Genomic DNA, 19753 nt, shown 5'->3' on the forward strand with positions numbered 1-19753 from the left:
CTGTGATGGGGAGAATCCCTCGTGTCTGTCTCGGGAGTTCCTTCAGTGATGTTACAAAACCAGGAGCAAGTACTGACATGTGCATGCAAGGCCAAATTTGCTCTGTTTCTTAGGATGTAGAGAAAAACCACTTGCAATACACCCCTTAATGAATGGCGCAGACTTTCTGAAGAATTGGTTTAACTGATTCTTTTGAACTAACTTACATTTTAGTCATCTACAGATGGGTACTCTGTGTCAGGTTTGTTTGGTTTTTTTCCTTTGAAAGTCCATATCTATAAACATTCAGCAATGCAATCAGAGAAAAGAGAAAGTAAATGACTGTGTTGACAAAACATTATAATTTGACACACCATTCTGAAGAATGACTGCCTTATGTTTTAGATTTGTATTAAATGTTTGAACTGTTTGAACTATTTGAACAAGTTGCCCTCAGTGTTCTTTTGCAAGTTTACTTCCCCTCCCACCTCCCACCCCTAACTCAAGTATATTCATCAAATTGCTGAGTTGGAAAGGTTTGTAATGAGTTCTTTGAGCTGTATGTCTTCCTCCCTCCCTATTCCCCCTTAATCTTCATCTGACATTAAATAAAGCAAATCCCAAACAGATTAACTGTCAAACAGTTATGCTCCATATCTTCAATTTGCTTTTAGGTTTTCCAAGGGGGAGTGTGCTGATTAGGTAAGGAGATGTCATGGTCTTCTTCCGTCGATGCAGGAAGATAGCAGATATGATCGCCTGAAAAAGCAGAACTACTCAGTGCAAGCATGGCTTTCGCCCAGTCGCACATTATGGCAGCTAGAAGGCATCAGCACAGTAGACTCATAATTGAAGTGGATGAGTACAGCTCAAACCCCACACAGGCTTTCACGTTCTACAACATTAACCAGGGACGTTTTCAGCCCCCACATGTGCAAATGTAAGTATTATAGTTTTGTTACTGCTCTAGCACAGCCTTCTGAATTGTTATTGCCTTGTCGATGTGGTATACGATGGGCCAGTCAAAAATAATTCAAAGAACACTGTTTTGCTGCCTTTCTAATACTAATTACTATAATGATACAACAAAATCAGTCCATTAGGAAGGCATAAGTACTTTTTAAAAGGATGGGAGAAGGATCACTCCACTACCATAACTTGATATTTATGTATTAAAAAAAGAAACAAACAACAAGCAGTGGTATTAAAAGATTTTACAAGAATGATACTTTCCACAGTCTTAATACTGTTTGTTAACATCGTGCACTTGCTTATTGATGTAAATAGCTGTTTAAATGCCAGGCCTATATTTACAACCGATATTTTCCTATTGTTTCGTTAGTTACATTGCAGCTACATACCAGATAAAAATGACATCAATAAATAAAATAGTGTGGGCACCCATCCGACAACTTACTTTCATACCAATGTGCCGAAGATGCCAAGTGCTTAAAGAGTAATTAAAATAATGTGTTTGTTTCTGACTTCTGATATCATGACGACATCAGTAAAATTAAGTGCTCTAAATGATTTACTTATAATGTAAAGTGGAGAATTATAATTACAAAATGAAACCTGCCATAAAATTTAAAGCCAGGAGGAAGAACAGAACAGTTAAGCCATTACAAATAAATTAAGTATAAAATTCTACTGTAAAATATTTTTATAGGGAATAAAAACGTCTATAACATTTTATTGTGTTTATTAAAGAGAGAAGCAGTCTTATCTTTAGATGAGAAGCCTGATTGTTATTTTTTAACAAAAACTTTTGTTCCTTTATGAAGACTAAATAAATAATCACCTCATTCACATTTTTTGTATTGAATATGATTTGATAATTTTTAAACAAAGGCCATTATTTTTGCAGTTAAAAACTCAGCAACTCAGTGGATGCTCTATTTCTATTCTATGATACTTTATATACATTCCTTGCCTAAATTAGACGTTATATTTTTTAAAAAAGGAAGACTAACATATATGTTAGTGTGGTGAGCTAACACGTTTTGGGGGCAGTGTATCAGTTTATAGTCTGTGTTTGGGTCTTTTAGGTACTGTTGAAATGCAAACAGTAAAATGAGTTGAGTGTTAGCACTGGGAAACATCTTTTGTTTATAGAGCTAGCAAATGGTAGCAAAAGTACAAAAAAACAAATGTGGGTTCAGAAATTCTTCTATAAATCAAAATGCCAAATGCAGGTCGCTTAGTTTTTTAAAGTTTATCCATTCTTTTTGAATATTCAAATGGCTCCTGGGCACTCACGGATGTCTTCACCAATCCTAAAAACTAAATGATTTTTACAAGCAAAATACTGGGCTGCAGATAAGTTATTTATTAGTAGCCACTTGGTACTCAACAATATGCTGCTTAAAGTTCTAATCAGTAACAAATCGTATTATCAAAGGACTTAGACAACTGCATGATCGAAATTCAGAGCCTAAGCAAGTAGTTCAGAAAAAGCTGTCTTTGGAAAATTGTTTCTCAGAAGAGGTTAGCAATCTCTTATGAATGATTAATACCATTGAAAAAGCTTGTGCAAATAGGAGAACAGGCTAGATCAATTGAAGCATCTACCACAGTCTGACCTACTCTTTCTCTTGATACAGAAATTGCAAATAATGTTTCTGAATACTAGCACTATTGCTTTTGCCTCTTACCAGTGAATAGAATAGTAACAAAGAAGGGAAAAGTATGCACAAGTGCAACAAAAGCACCTTTTATTCACATAATTGTTATGGGTGAAATCTTAGCCCATGCAAGTTTTGTCATTAACTTCAGAGAAGGGAGAGCTTTGCCTTGTCTTTGTGTATATTTCAAAATACCTAGATTAGTGATGTTGCATGCAATCATAAACAGATTGCAGATATATCTGTTGACGACTGAACCTGTGTTAAACTACTCTCACCATAATTATTTTTTCATGCTTTTTTCTTCGGAATTCAGTCTTGCAACCAACCCTCCACTGGTCCTCGGTGCAGTTTTATATTTCTTGTTTCACCTTTCAGCGTCCACAACATGCTGACAACATTTTCCTAGCCCCATTCTTGTCTGTCATGCCTATGCCGGTGTGTTGACTGCTTTGCCACTGACAAGGCCAGTGAATTCTGACAGTTTTCAAGTCGCTCAGTCATTTCTAGGAAGTTCCTATCTTGCTCCTTTGTGAAACTCCACTGAAGTCTCATGTATCAAACAACCTCTAAAAGATTTTAACCTTACTTTTCAACTTCTCTGCAACTTCACATATCGCTTGAAAGAAAAACAAAAGCATTTGCACAAAAATAATCAGATCTTTGTACCTCTGCTCGTATTGCAAGCAGTGCATTGCGTGTTGGTGTGACAGCTGTTGGTGTAACGGCTGACCTACGCAAGATTATGGGGAGCAAGCCTTCAGAAATTATTTCCAATAGTACAACTTAAATGCCTTTGTGAAAGTTGACATATATTTTTGCCTATATGTGGCTTCAGTGTGTGCCTGACACTTCAGCGTGAAAACCTGAAGTTTTGGTTCATTGTATTGATACCTTTTTGCCATGCAAATTCTCTGGCCCTTTGCACAATATTTAAAAGTTATACATACCTCAACAATCAGGTGAGTGCTGTCCACATCTCTTACCTATCCTATCCAAACTATGAGGAAAAGCATATTTATTATGTGCTGCATGGGTTGCTATGGTAAGTCTGCTGTGTTTTTGTGGAGCTTCAGAGAAGGAACATGCAAAGTGCATGCTACACTCTGGCATCCAACTTACTGCTGGGCTGGGCTTTAAAAGGTTTCTGAGAGAGAAGAAGCACCCTCAGGTGCTTTCTGGGCTACCCTACCATGAAGACTCAAAAAGCAATAACTTACATCAGTCCACGTTCCTAATTTTATGCTAGAATAGTATGCATAATTTAAATTTGGCTAACTAACGTGACATGTAACTCACTTTGGGAAGTTCTGGGCAGGGGAAGGAATATTCAGGCGTTTGTTTGCTGCAGTGGTGTTTAATCTTTTTAGCTTGGAGGGCTGCAATGATAGCCAAGGTCATCTTCCACTCATCCCTCTCCAGCCATCCCAGTTCATTTTGAGGAGGTACTCTATGAGCTAAAATTAGCAGCACCTTTCACACAGACTGCACCTTCATGCAGACTACACCCTCACCTGCTAGTGTCAAACCCATCCTTCACCATCCCTATTCCATTATGCCCATGGTACCTCTATGGAGCTTGCACTATGGCAGGGTCTCTTCCCTCCAAAACAGGGACAGCTTTTACGTGCAATGGCAGTCATGCAGCTGCCTGGTTTGAGGTTGTGTCCTACCCTGCCTAACGTCTCCCACCTAATTCTTTTCTTTCGTCCCCTTGCCTTTCTGCAGGTGGCTGTGGTCCCCTCACTGTGCGCTCGTTCCTTCAGCCACGTACACAGTGCTTACATCTGCTTGCCCTCGGGCTCCATTGTGGCTACCCGTTCTGCTGCCTGTCCGCCAAATTTCACTATTTCCAGTACGGCTAGCATGTACTTACTCACCAAGCCCACTAGCATGTACGTGCTGCTAGCATGTACGTTAGGTATGATTTGATCACAGCAGGGTTTGCTCTTTACCTCATGTTCGGTGTTACTTTCTGCTCAGAAAGTGGAAATTTAGAAAGATGGCTACAAGGCAGTCATACTAAAAGGCCATTTCTCCAGAATGGCTATAAAAACCCCTCATGAATGGCTGATGCTTAATGTAATGGCTTTAAAAAAAACCCCAAACAGTTTTTATTCCTAAAATGGTATGAGAGAGATGGGTACAAGATAATTTACTCATATACTAGCTTTGCAGCTATAGAAAATGCTAAGAACTTTTTTTTTTAATGTTTAACAAGATTTAAATGTTTTAGATTTTATTCCTGACTCTCTAGTCTTGTAAAATTCTCAAAAGCGCCTTAGTTTACCCATCTATAAATTTGGTAGAATTCTTCTCTGACTTAAGAGAAAAGGTTGTGATCAAAGGTGATTATTTTATGCCTTTCAAGTAATAAAATGCCTACTGGAAATTTACCCAATAATCTCAGAGATAGCATCATTAATAACAAAAGACTTTTTTCCGATTTTATTTATATAAAAGTAAGAGCCTGAACTGAAGCACAACCAGCAAGGGATAGGAATATGTGTTATATATTACAACAGTGAACAAAACTAATTTTGTTTGTCTTTTCAGAATAGAAGTTTAAAAAGTGAAATAATTCATAACAATTCTGTATATCGCTCAGGTTTCTAGTGACATAAATATAACTCTTGCATCTCATGCTTTTTGGTTTTATTCCACCAGAATTCCCCTGGCTGGAATAACAGATATGGTATAGTTATATGCATTTGCTTCTATGTATGCTAATGAAATATGGATTGAGGGTAAAAAGATCGAATGAGTTGCAAATAAGTATACCTCATGTAGCAGAAAGGTGTTCTCTGCTTTCCCCTTCTATATCATGAGTAAGTCTCTCAAAACTGGGTCAGATCTTTTCTTTTACTCAGTTTTGAGTATTGAGAGTGGGCTCTGAACAATAGAGCCTCACCCCTCACAGCGTCTGATTTCATCTAGTATAATTAAGCCCAGAAAGTTGCCACATTTGTCCTGACAATAGTCAGGCTTGAATGTACATTTACAGCTGTTGTCAGTGGAGTTCTTATCTTGCTGTGCATTAACACACTGAAACATATCTCCAAAATGTGTTAATTAAATTTGTTGGAATTATATAACTTGCAGAAAGAAAGTTATAATTAGAAAAATGCATTTAAATGTATTTATGTATCTGAAATAAATCTTTTCCCTGTGTACCATGTAATCATATTTAAACAATGCAAGAGGATAGTACTGTTCCTTTGAAACTGGCATTGCCTTTGATTTATTTGTATTTGTTTCAGAGTTACTGCCATAGTTCAATCTCTTTTCCGTAATCTCTTCAAAGTAATCCATCTATCCAACAAATACTGAAAATGTAGTGCTGTGAACATCCCGAATTTTTACCCCTCCCATTAGAGTTAGGTTTGTTCTAATCAATCTCTTCCATCAGGCAGATCTAGAAAACTGTATGATCTTTTGTAAAGGTAAAAGTTAGTATTAGAATTGCAAAGCAGACACGAAGAAGTACATAAGTACTTTATAACCTTGTTATGATACATTTCTTACAGGGTTGATCCTGTGCCCCATGACGCTCCCAAACCTCCAGGATATACTCGATTTGTCTGTATTTCTGACACTCACTCAAGAACTGATCCCATCCAAATGCCATATGGAGATGTGTTAATACATGCTGGTGATTTTACTGAGCTGGGACTTCCTAGTGAAGTTAAAAAATTCAACGAGTGGCTAGGTAGGTATTGAATTGTGTGTGGATTTGAAAGTAAATTTGATTTACTGATTGTATCTGCCCCTTCTGCCTCCCAGTAAAAACCATCCTGCACTCGGGGGCGATGAATATTAATTTGACTTTTAAATTTGAATGGCAATGAGCAGGAATCAGATTTTTTCTTTCTTTTTTTTTTTTTACAAATATTTTTGCATTTTTCCAACTGAGCAAATAAGATTTGTGAGACTATTCATCTGTTCTGCCTTCACACTCTCAAGTGTACATTAAGCAACTTCCTGGTGTTAGCAACAATTTAAGTCAGTAGGCCTTTAATGATTTACATAAAACCTCTTACATACATTGTTATGGCTTTGCTTTCCTGCAAAAAAAAAAAAAGTTGTTGTGACTGAAAACATTTGTCTGTTTAACCCTGGAGGCTCATAGCTTTTCTATCGGAGGCTCAGCTGCACCACAGTGATGAATTCCAAACAAAGCGAAACGCGTGCCTGTGGTTGCTGTCTTGGATGTGGCAGACCAGATGTAGATGCCTTCTGTAGGCAACTGTTGGCATTGGTAACTGAAATTCTGTTCCACTGGGCAAGAGAGTGGTGATTTACATGTGCTTCTGCAATGTTTTGTATACACTAAAAAAAAAGGGACAGTGGAAACTGGAAAGTGTACGCTATATCCGGACAAAAACCCTCATCAGTATTGTTCATGCAGTGTGAATACCTTAATTTAGAGTAAAAATGGATTCTTGATTCTGATACTGGAGGAAAGGAAGTGAAGGACTCATGGAAAGGAAGGACACAGGATTTTAGTTTTTAGGTCGATTTTCTTTTCTTTGGTTTATTTATTTATTTATTCCTGTCCTTTTTGCTACATGCTATAGCATTCCCAGTCAGGAATGCACAAAGCTGACAGATGCAGGTAGGCTGAAATAAGATTTAAAAAAATGGCAGGACTTTCCAGTTGAAACAAATATTTACAGATCAGACAGCCCTCCCCCCACCTCCTTTTTTTTGGGTCAAGCTAATGCCGATAAATAATTTTTGAGCTGGGAAACTCAGTAATATGCTCAATGTAAAATAACTGATTTAGGGAAAATACTAGAATGCATTGAAGTAGGGAAGTAGAAGAAGAATGTGGAAGTAAAATACTCTATTACAGTGCCCTCTGCTCTGTCTCTATACCCAAATGGAAGAGGCTACAACAAAAAACATATTTTAATCATTCTCTGTACGTCCCCACCATACAGAAACCGTGTGGTTATCCCTTCTAAGTAATATCCATTTTATTTATTTGCTAGCGTGGAAATAAGAGCACTTTGGGACATTGCTTGTGAGCAAGGATGAAGGCTACACACATCGATTGCTGCAGTTTTTGTCTCCCTAGTTCTCCATCTGCCTCCCTGCAGGACACAGCTGTACAGTGTTCTGAAGAAGTCCGTAAGCGGAAATACTCTCGGTTTGGTAGGGAGATTTCACAAGGCATTTCTGTTATGGTCTCTTCATCGTCTTTATTCCAAAATGAGGCTTATTTTTCTGACTTTTAAGGCATGCTTCCAACTTCATAATAGCATGCAATTTGGGAAGAGTTGATTTCTTTGGTTTGAGGCATATTTTCTGCAAGAGCATATCTTTGAGATATGCAAATTTAGCAAGTTAAATAAAGGATTTTTTTTAGTTCATTGGCAATTTAAATAAATGTTTGAATTAATTCTGAAAAATACAACAGGAAAATAGTTGGGAATCACTGCATAGGTGTCATTCAGCTAGCTTTTAAGAGTTTTGTTTCAGTTAAAAATCGCAAATATTTATTTTTAAATTCTATTCAAAAAAACTTTAGTTTTTATTTTGAAAGGGTTTTATTTTATTCTAAATGAATGATCTGTGAATTCATGAATATTTTTAGTGTTGCAAAATCTATAGTCAATGGTGCATTGATTAAAAGCGTCCCCTTTGAGATGAAGAAACTTCACTTGACCTGTTTCTGCTGATTGTGAAATTTGTTGTGAAAGGTACTAGTCTCTCACAGTTTTGTTTTTTCTAGATTGCTACTTCCAGTATTTGCTATGGTTTTGCTGCGATAACTCCCATATCCTACCTAACTTTCTTCTTCTTCTTTAACATTTTACTAGTTTCTTGAGAAGATAATTGACAGACTTGGGAAAGGACTTGCACCTCCACCCACGTTCTTACCTGCTGCCACCAAGTTTCCCTGTCTATCCCTTTATTGCAGAGCGCTGCACTCACTTTCCCACTTAGTTATTTTATTCTGTCTCGGTTTTCCCTCCTCTGCCATTACTGGACTATAACAAGGGTTTATCCCTTGGAATAACCAAAGAGGTATTTATTACCCCTCCCCTTGACGTCAGCTTCCTCCTTGACTCTAGATATATGTACTACCTACTACTTTTGCTTTTTCACCATGTTTTTATATGTAGTACTGATTCCTGTCCTTTAGTTTTCTTTTCTGTCATACCCTATTGAGTGTCTGCTACTCTGGTTTCTCAGCCTGTTTCATCTTTTCAGGAGGCCCTTCAGCAAGTTCCGATTCTTTCTGTTCTACATAAAATGTCTCTATCTGACTGATGCAAAGTATATTTTACATTAACATCACGAACTTCCATGGACCTTATGGTTAAATTGAGCACATGCTTGAGTGTTGTGCTAATAGAGGCACATTGGCTTCCCAAGTCATACCCTAAAATATGTTCCCTCTTTTTGAGGCTAGCTGTGTCAGGGTACATGGGAAGGCTGCTACCAGCTCAGACAATATTGTCTGTCTAGTACAGTATTGTCTTTGACAGTGGCTAGTAGCCAAGGTGCTCTGCTTTGTCTGCCCCTTAGTCACCTAGTTTTATACTTTTTATCCTCTGACCCTTAAAACCCTCTATTTCATTTCATTGTTCTCCTCTGTAATCAGTTGTTTTCCCCCACTTTTCTTTTTCTCAAAGCCTCCTCCCCCTCCTCTCAGGGAGGCCTTTGAGGTTTTATTAGGGCTGGGTTGCTGCCCAGCTCTAAGAATTCGATACAGGGCTGGTGAGAACTGGATGTGCATATTTTCTCAGCCTTCTCTCATATGCAGTCCAAGGACTTCCTGAGACACAGCAATAACTTTGTTTTTAATACAAAGTTATTGTGTTAAATACAGACAGATCTTTCTTCTATGAGCTTTTTGAATTCAGGCAAATTTGTAGTGTCCACACAACGTTGCGGCAAAGAGTTCCACAATTGAATATGGACTGTGTGAAGATCATCTTTGCTTATTTTGAAGCTGTCATCTGCTAGGTTCATAGTGCTGTTTTCTAGTAGTACTGGAAGAAGCAGCTGTACAATTCCACTCTTCATTCTGCTCAAGATTGTGTAGGCTCTTCCCATATCTGCCCTTCTAATTGTGATATTTTTCAGGCTGAAAACTGTTTAATTTCTCCTTGTATGGAAGTCATTAAATGCCTTTGCTCCTCTGTGTCAGCTCTCTGTACCTCTTCTTGTTGTTCTATATCCTTTTGAAGATAGGCAGACCAGGACTGCACACTGTCTGAGTATGCCATAGCTTCATCCTCCAGCATGATGAATTTTCTTATTTTGTTCTCTTTTCCTTTTTAACATTGTGGATTATTCTGTTGTTATTTTTGAATGAAACTGAACAGTGAGTTGGCATTTTCATAACATCATTACCTATTATAACTCTAAGAACTCTTTCCTGAACGGTAATAGCTGGTTCAGAACCCATCACTGTATCTAAAGTTGGGATTCTTTTCCTGCCCTTGCTTTATTGTCCAGTCATGCAGTACCGTGACATACTTCTGCAAGTCAGGTTTCTGTTTTGCTACCCTTATTCAAGGTAGCTTAGAAAAAAAGAAACGAGAAAAAGGGATGACTAGTCACTTTTCAGAGTTTGCCAATGGTGCTAACCTAGGCATTTCCCCTTTCTCTTTTCCTGATTTGACCTTTTTCCTATTTTTATACTTCTTCTTTTCCTTTCTGTACCTAGTCTGTTCCCTGACTGTATTTTTCTTCCAAATTTGTGAATCCAAATTTTGGAACAACACAACCAACACAGAAAACATGAAATACAAAACATATATTATAGTTGGCTCAGGTAGAAGGCCAGGAGGCCAGTGAAGCTTTCTGGTGGCATTATAAGGATGGATTGGAGGACAGCTTTGAATATATACTGTTTTTTCAATATACCCAGGAAATTTTAATGATATTGCGTTAAACAGCTGAAAATAATTCAGGATAATTGTTTCTAAATGCATGTTAGTATGTAATCAAGGCTAGATAAGGTATATTCTAAGATATATCCAGCTCTCTGTATACTATAGCTATCCCTTGTATTCAGTCTTTCATTATTTTTGTTTTATTATTTTATTCCCTACCTGCATGTAAATCAAATGTGTTGTAGGACAAATACAAACACAAATGTCCTGCTTTGGTGCACTCATCAAATGATGACTCTAATCCTATCTCCATTTTGTATCTCCCATATTGTTGGAACTGGAAATTGCCTGCTTGGCTCATTTGCTTTTGCAATTCTCTTTCCCCAAGTCTGTAATATCACTTCCAAATTTGGTATGCTCCAGGACCTACTGCCACTTTGAGCTTGTGGGTTACTTTCCTGGAAATTTAACTATATAGCTGATCTGTGACAAAAGCTGCAAAATATACTTCTGTATTCTCTCTGATCATTCACTCCCCTGTATGGATTGCTAACACATTTTGCAATGTCCATTGTTTCAGTGGGTTTGCTTGAAATTTTCCAATATCAAAGACGCTCTTTCTATTTGAAATTCAAGTTCAAGGAACATTTGAGATAAAAAAGAGAAGGTGGCTTTGCATTGTAGTGGGAAACAATAGTTAGCTCTTCAGAATATTTCCCTGGAAATGTTAATCTTATGTGCATATCACACACAGAAAATAATTGATTAATTTGTTTGACATGCACTCACTTCAGGAATTGACCTGGGCAGATTCAGCTCAAAGGATAACATTTTTCTTCCAGACTTTAAATTGGCTCAGAGTGAAAATGCCTTCCAAACCATAGTAACTAGCACTAGTAGAATCACCTGTTTCTGGTACTACACTGTAGAGCAAAATCAGCTAATTTTGGTCAAAAAACATCACCTCTATTTTTGAAGTTCTTGATTTAAAGTAAAAAGTCTTCAGAAATGCTTGAAATGCTAGGCTTAGATTTACTTCTTCTCTATTAAATCTTACAAAGTGATGGTAGTTATTTTTCTCCCTCTCTTAAAAGGTATTTTATATTTTTAGGTTCAATAATACTCACATTTAAAACAGATTAAAATTGTGTTGAAGAAGAAAGAAAATCAGCTTCAGAGCAGCAAAAGAAATTACAATTTATAAATTGTAGTCATGCCATTTTGACCATCAGTAATTACACTATTTTTATGTTAATGTAGAAACCCCTTGAAAGGAGTATTTAAGCACTAATTATCTATTTACAAAAGAATGGCTTTGGAAATGCAGTGAAAAACATTGAGCTATGTAGGGATTTAGAACAGATGTCATTTTTAAAAGACTGGGCATACTAAAAAAAGTGTTGGTTTTCATTGCATTTCTTAAATGTACAATGGCCCAGATCCTTGTTTGTGTCTAAGGTTCAGACAGCACAGCACAGGCAAGCACACGGCAATATGCTCTTTCAGTAATTCTCCAATTCTGGGGATTTATGGTGTCCTGTAGACTTCTGAACGTTAAACTGGCTGCCAGGAGTCTCAAGGAATAGTTAAGCTACATCCCTGTGCTGGGAAGATGAGCCAGAACATCTGTTTTCCCAGGTATTCTTCCCATGCTAGTGATGGGAAAAGAAGCGGTAGGAGCTGTAGGTGCTAAAGGACTTTACTGTCATTCCCTCCTCGCAAACACATATATGATTTTGGGATATTTCTGGCACTTTGTACTAATATTAAGGCTGCTTCTTTCCACTAATGGAGTGGAAAATAGCCAGATTGGAAGATAGGTTCTGAGTTCCCGGGATGATTCTTATAAAAATGATGCTCTGTGATTTTTATAAATATTGATGTCCTTGGCCCCCAAAATAAGCAAGTGAAAAAAAAATACCCAGTTATCCAGTCCTTTTCGTATTGCAGACAAGTTGAAGCTTCAGGAAGGCAATGGAGCCCAGAAGAGCAGAGAGCAACCAGGAGGATGAAAAATCTAGACTATAATTGTTAACTCTGATTGCCTCTGGCTGAGATATTTGAAGGAGCCTGAGGAAGCAACCAAATTCTAGTTAGTCTTCAGATTTGACAGCCTCTTTAGTGTTCCTCCTTGTGTAATTGTGAAAATGATGCTTGATCCACCCACCTCGTGGATGTGTCTCAGGATTAATTATTCTCGGTACAGAACTTTGAACACCTATTGCAAAGCACGATAAACAAACATTAAACATTGTTATTAGTGCTGTGCACCTCATAAAGTGACATGACACACAGCTCTTCGTAGTCTTCCCTTTCAGAAGGTGACAACTGGGAGATACTGAAAACACCTTTGTGGCATCTGAAGATCTAAATTGGAATCCATATCAATGTGCAGAGAGATTTGTGTAGGAAATTTCAAGTATTTGTTAATTGTTACTTTTTAACACAGTTCTCCATCTCTTTTGCTTTTCTTGTCCCCTGATACATGCTATAAACCAAAGCTAGAATATTCCAAAGGGCACAAGAGTCGTAGAAATTTATCCCCTCAGTAAGGTATATTATTTAAGACTTTAACTTTTCCAGGAAGTAGAAAAAAAGAATTCCTGTCGGTAGCTTGAATAAAAAATAAAATATCAGAGGGTAAATTAGACCCTGTGGCTTACATGCTGAACTGTATAGTAGGGGCTTCTTAAACCACTGATTACCGTAATCTGATGAGGTATATCACAAGAAGATTTAAGTGTAGGCATAGCTTACACTTGGGCAATTCCCTAGGCATCTGTTACTGACCACTGGCAGACAGAAGGTACAGAGCTACTTCATCTTTTGGCCTGACTCAGCTGCTCTTATGGCCTCATTTGCAGCATGCATGGAGTTGCTCTGGGTAATTACAGGATGATTAAATACACAGATCTAAGCTAAAAGGAGGCCTTTTCCGTTAGAAGGAATTTTGGCCAATTATTATACGTGTCTGTGTGTGTGTGTGCATACGCACATGTATATGTATATGTATAACAAGGTACTTCAAAGAGTAGAAGTTGGACTATTACCAGGTATTTTTTAGTTTGATTTGCCTTTATCTGCTTATTTAAAAAATCGTGGTTTGCAAATGTGAGCAATATTGTATGTATTTGTTGTTTTAGTGTTTGATATAATTGCTGGCTTTCAGGATGCAGGAATGCCTTAGATCTAGCAGGTTATAGATGACTTAGGAAGGGGTGTTCATTTACAATGTTATTCCAGATTACACACCATACAAAAAGTATGTTAATGTGAATTTCCCAGACATCAGGCCCAGTGTTTAAACACAGAACTGTCAAAGAGATGCTAAAAAAGCAATCTGAGACAGTTATGCAGTCTTTTTACTATATCACTCACTGCTGTATTCTAAAAGGTTGAAATGAAAGAGAAAAAGCATTAAGTGGGCATTTATATGATTGTCACTGCTTTTAATGAATAATAAAAATTCTGCTCAGTACAATACCAGGAGAGAGGCAAAGCACAACTGCTTGTACAGATTGGCATTTTTCTTGGTGAAGTTGCAAGCTGATAATGTGTAAGCTCTAAAGGAGGTCACTGGCTGGTAAAGATTCCTAACCTCTTACTACAAGAGGAGCCTGGAGTATAAACATCATACATTTGCTTTTGAATTATTTGCAGTGTTTGTCTAATTTACGAAGAAGACAGTTTGCTGATAGAATGGGATGAACCTTTAAGCACACAGAATCCCGCTTTGTACAAACTCATATGCAGAGAAATAGCAAACAAAGGCACATTTTGTTCAGCAGTGCCTTGCAATGTGCAGTTTGTAGTTCAAGTGATGGTTCCCCAGCATTTCAAGTTGTTTTGTAAAAATTACGTTTAACATAAAAAGGACCTACTGTAGTTTAGAAGTTGAGAATTGCTGTAATAATTTTGTAATTGGTACATAAAAATGCAAAAAAAAATTAGACATTCAGTTGATTTTCTTAATTAGTAATCTGCAGTAGTGAAAGGAATAAACAAAAATGTTACTGGCTAAATAAATATATATATTCTCCTACACATTATATTACCAGAGCTATTATCAGATTCTTGTACTAAGCAAACAAAAGTTAAGAAACTTTCTAAGGAAGGTTTGCAACAGCTGAGAAAAAAAACATGTACCTATTTAAGCAGTTATTAAGAAGAAGATGCTAGTATCTTTTGGCTATGTATGAGCTAAGTGTGATATATGAATGTTTTCAGTAGTAAAATAATCTCAATGAGTAATAAATGACATTGATTTAGGAGAATTTGGGCAGAATTATTTTGTATGATGAGTTGATTTGGGAGCAGCTGAGCCACTGCTGTCTGGTTTCTTGATTTTTGTCTCACAGGCCTTGTGTGGATTCTTTGGTGTCTCATAAGAGATGTCTTCCCTTTGAAGACTGTCCTTCGGAGTGGGCATTAATCTTCTTCTCAGGCACATACTTTCAGGAAACTCAAGGAAACATAATTATCTTTAAGGCTACTGCTCCTCTGCCAAGTATAGTAAATGACTTCTGAATCTGTTGGGCATTTTCAGAGAAGTACTGAGAGACAAGCCTACAGAAATGTAGACATTGTGGCTCTACGAGCTTTGTTTCTGTAAGAAAAAGACATATTCTTCTAAAAACTACTTAAAGTAAATGCAAGGTAATGTGTCAGCAGCATTTCCTGCATACAGGTAGAGATTACAAAAAGGAAAGGAGAGAGAAAAATAAGGCAGAAAAGAATAACAAGGTAGCAGAGAGGAAGGAAAAATCTCTCATCCCATGTTAAGATAGCAGCAGAAAGAGCAGAAAGCAGCTTGGAGCCCCTTTCCAAATTGGCAAGAGGCAAACGTTGGATGTGGCCTGAAAGAGAAAGCCCTGAAGCCCAGGACTGAATTGGAGCCAGTGTGTTTCTGACATAATTTTAATGTGTAAACATTTCTTTTGATTCCAACTCCACAGAGCATGAAGTGGCTAGAGTGTTGATCATGGAGGAAAATATTTTCTCTTTCTTGCAAGTTGGACATTCTGGGAGGGAAAAAAAAACCCTTTATTTTAGAAAAAGTGTGAAATTTTTTCTTAGAAATTAAATTTTTATTCACCTCAAAATATTTTAAAATGACATATTGTTTCAGTCTGTTTCCTTGGTAATGTCAGAATCATTATATGAATTTCCAAATATATCCAATTCCATCCAAGCAGAATTTTAATGATTTTAATGCAGAAAAGAGTTTAGATAAAATTTTTCCTATCAGTTCTAGGTGCAGTTCATCTCCAGATTACAGGGATATCTTAGAAGAAACTTCTCTGGTGCATGGAACAGAGGTATCTTTGGTCATGGGGCAAAAACATTTGTCCTGAGTTCAGAATAAGAGATCAGAAAAAACCACATAGCTTTCCCCCAAACTCATACTTCTTTTTTTTTAATTTGAAAATATATCTTTGACTCCTATAGCATATGTTCTTGCATGTGCTTCTTGGCACTCCTGAAGGGTATATCTATTTCTTAAAAGCTTGCTGCCATAATTTTTCTGGGGAGTGAATTTTGTCCTGGGTATGCGTGCAGAATTTCTGTGACAGCCATAAATTTTCTTTAATGTCTTTGTATCCACAGAACTCCTATATCAATACTAAGTTTGCTACCTGCCCACCAGAAAAGCCATATGCTAGCATCAAATGTTAATTGGCTATCAGTTGGGTATTTAGCCCTACTCATCTGCTAAGTGGATAGTGTGAGAAACTAATATGGAAGTTAATGGTACATACTCTCTAGTCCTGTTAAATTGCTTATCTACTTTAGATTTTTCCATTACAATCACAACATGAAATGAGTATGTAATTTCTTTCAGTGTTGCAGGCTTTTTAAAAATCTTGTTTGTTTTCCAGTGTAGATGTAGACTCCTAGACTCATGCAGGATGAAAGGGACCTCCAGAGGTCATCTGGTCCAACCTCCTGCTCAAAGCAGGTCTAGTCAGAGCAGGCTGCTCAGGACCATGTCCAGTCGAGTTTTGAATATTTCCAAGGATGGAAGTAACAAGCTCTTTGGGCACCTATTCCACTGTTTGATCACCCTCATGGTAAAATTTCTTCCTCATACTGAGTTGCAATTTCTCATGTTCCAACTCGTGTCTGTTACCTCTTGTCCTTTTGCTGTGCACCTCCAAGAAGAGTCTGGCTCTGTCTTTGTATCCTGAGATCAGGTAGTTGCAGACAGCAATAAGGTCCCCTTGGCCTTCTCTTCTCCAGACTGAGCAGACCCAGCTCTCTCAGCCTCTCCTCATATGCTATGTGCTTCAGCCCCGACCAGCTTGGTGGCCCTCTGCTGGACTTGCTCCAGTTTGTCAATATTTTTCTTGTACTGAGGAACCCAGACTGGAGGCAGCACTCCAGATGTGGTCTCACAAGTGCCAAGTAGAGGGGAAGGATCACTTCCCTCAACCTGCTGGCTACACTCTTACTAATATAGGCCAGATGCAGTTGGCCTTCTTTGGCACAAGGACACACTGCTGACTCGTGTTCAACCTGTTGTTTACCAAGGACCCCAGGTCATTTTCTGCAAAGCTGCCTTGTAGCCAGTCAGTGCTCAGCATTTTCGAATGAAGTTATTCCATCCCAGTTGCAGGATTTTGCATTTGCTTTTGTGTGAGAGGTTCCTGTCAGCCCATTTTTCTGACCTATGGAGACACTTTTCTAGTGTCTTCAACACACACCAGAAATCTCCTGCATTGATTGTGCACTGCCCTCTTGCATTTTCAGTGTATATAAGGGTGGGTAAATTCCCCCGCGAGAACCATGGCCTGTGATCATGAGGCTTCTTCCAGCTGGCTAAAGAAGGCTTTGTCTCCCTCTTCTTGATCAGGCAGTCTGTAGCAGACAACTCCGCCAATGTCATCCATGTCGGTCTGTCTTCTGACCCCTAAACTCTTGATGGCTCGTCACCTGTTCCAAGGGAAGCTCCGTGCACTTCAGCCACCCCTTTGCATAGAGTGCAGCTCTCCTCCTCACCTTCCCAGCTTGTGCTTCCTGAAAAGCCTGTGTCCATCTATTGCAGCACTCAGTCATGTGAGTTATGCCACCATGTTTCTGTAATCTCAGGGATGTCACAGCTCTCCACTGTGCTTGGACTTCTCATTCCTCCTGGCTGCTCCCCGTGTGCACGTGTCAGTACAGACGCCTGAGATGAGCCTCAGTCAAACTGCTTTCAGAAGAGAAATGCGAGAGCCTTTACTGTCCTGTTGTCCCCAGGTGATTCCTCACTGCCGCCATGTCTTCTCTTTGGAGTATGACAACCGTTCCCCAGCACACCTAGTTTAAAACCCTCCTCACTGTGTTAGTAGGCCTGTTGGCAAAGGCACTCTTGTCCCGATTTGTCAGGTGAATGCCATTCCTGCTCAGCAGTCCTTGTTCTTCAAAAAAGATCCCATTGTCATAGAAGCTGGAACCCTGCTCAACACCAGCCAAGCAGGCAGGTGTCGACTACTGGGTATTCTCAAGCTCTGAGCACCCACACGTTAGAAACTCTGGCCGCAGAACACCTTCTGGGCTGTCTGCTCTTAGTTGAGTCTTGGACCTAGCCAAGGATATAGCCCAGGCTGCTAACTGTGCAGTAGTGTGTGCCTAGAGTTGGAAAACCATGTATTTGTGGTGGAAGGACATGAGGATAATGGAATATAGGAATACAGAATAATTTAAATAATAACATGCATACATAGAAATGAAATATAAGGAATTGTACGTCAGAAGTAGGTAAGAAGGTTGCTGCTCTAAGGTAGTTATCAGGTAAATTCTCATCAAATATTGCTAATGTTTGATGGGTCCTGTCGCTGCAAAGGTGCTTGAAACATTAAAGATTTCTCAGGGCTGTGCTCACACATCATCTTGGATATTGTTTCTGCTACAGTAAGGTTGGGCCTCCAACTTCAGTGGTAGGAGGACCATGCTTTTAGGGCGGAGAGATGTGTTTAGCATTCAGTGCTGACTTCCACATGTGCATTAGCGTGAGCATTGGTTAGTACTGCATCATACTAGAAGCAAGGAAGATTGGAAACAAAAGTAATCAATAATGCGGTCTGGTAGGTGAGAGGCTTTGTCTGCACCCGCTCTGCAGGGGTCTTGTGCATAAAGATCATGAGAGCAGTCCCCCGCCAAGAACAAGGTTTCAAAGATGTACAGCTAGGATTAACTTTACACTCTGAGAATGCTTGGTGTAGAAAGTGAAGTATGTTCATAAGTCTCTTGAGGAACAGAGATTAAACAAAATATTGTTAAATTTATGTGCAAGCAGCAAAAATTACCTGCTTTAGCCATCATCTTAGACAAAAAATTAAAATTTAAAGGGCAAGGAGAGAAAGAGAGAGAAATAGCTTTAGCAAGTTGCAGCCTGGTATGGGTTGAAAGGAATAAAACTGAGCTGCAAACTAATCAAAAACAGAGTTGTTAATTGAAAAGCTGACAGACCTGTAACTACAGCAGTGCTTCTGGCCGCCACTATAATAAATGTAACTGTACATTTAGAGTAATTTGCTAATTTGCCTAAGTAACACCCACAGACAGCAACATGACATAAATACATTAGTGGAAGCAACAGCTATAACCAGCTCATACAGGTTCTTGGCTGCTAGATGGATGGATCAGATGAGCTGGAAAAGATGTATAAAACTGAACAGAAATGGAATTGTTAACAATATTGTGGCATACGGGATTTTTTTCCCTGTTTCCCAAGGATGCTTTAAGGCCTGCAACAGCCTGTACATACTGTAGCATGTAAACTGCATGTTTAACTCGTGTGCGTCTGTGTGTTTGTGTGTGTGTGTGTGTGTGTGTGTGTGTGTGTGTGTGTGTGTGCGTGCGTGCACTCAGAAAACTTGTGAAAATGGAGTGCCAGTCTACCAAATGCTAAGCCTTTCATATGACAATCTCCAGCATTCCCATGTAATCATGAAAACCTAAAGAGTGTTTCTGTTAATAAATTTGCTAAAGGCACTTAGCTGCACAGGAAAGCTTGGAACCTGTAAGATCAGTTTTCCTAATACAGATGTTGAAAGATGTGAAACTTACACTTAAGAGTTATCCAGTCCTTTTCATTTTGCAAATACTGATTTTTCAGCCATGTGGTATCTCCTATGGGCTGGAGCTGTTCTGTCTCTCCTCAGTAGCTCTGAATCTCACTGTTGCATTTTATTCTTCAGTCCAACTTATGCCAACTTTTACCACTGCATTTAGACTGGTGATTTACATTCCCTGAACATCCTAACTCTGAGTTAGGCTTGGGGTCATCACTAAAGCTCTGCATAATGTTATAAA

General features: G+C 38.4%; 1 protein-coding gene across 2 annotated transcripts in view; it reads left to right on the forward strand.

The window, feature by feature from the left end:
- MPPED1 (metallophosphoesterase domain containing 1) overlaps positions 1-19753 on the forward strand; it is a 63105-nt gene that overhangs the window by 14147 nt on the left and 29205 nt on the right. For both annotated transcript variants that reach the window (XM_068951137.1, XM_068951144.1), the window contains exons 2-3: positions 654-919; positions 6131-6312. In XM_068951137.1, coding sequence (XP_068807238.1) covers positions 768-919; positions 6131-6312 — 334 coding nt within the window. In that variant the 5' untranslated portion in view covers positions 654-767. The remainder of the gene's footprint in view (positions 1-653; positions 920-6130; positions 6313-19753) is intronic.

Source organism: Struthio camelus, chromosome 1, assembly GCF_040807025.1.
Source record: "Struthio camelus isolate bStrCam1 chromosome 1, bStrCam1.hap1, whole genome shotgun sequence".
NCBI classification, from domain to species: domain Eukaryota; kingdom Metazoa; phylum Chordata; class Aves; order Struthioniformes; family Struthionidae; genus Struthio; species Struthio camelus.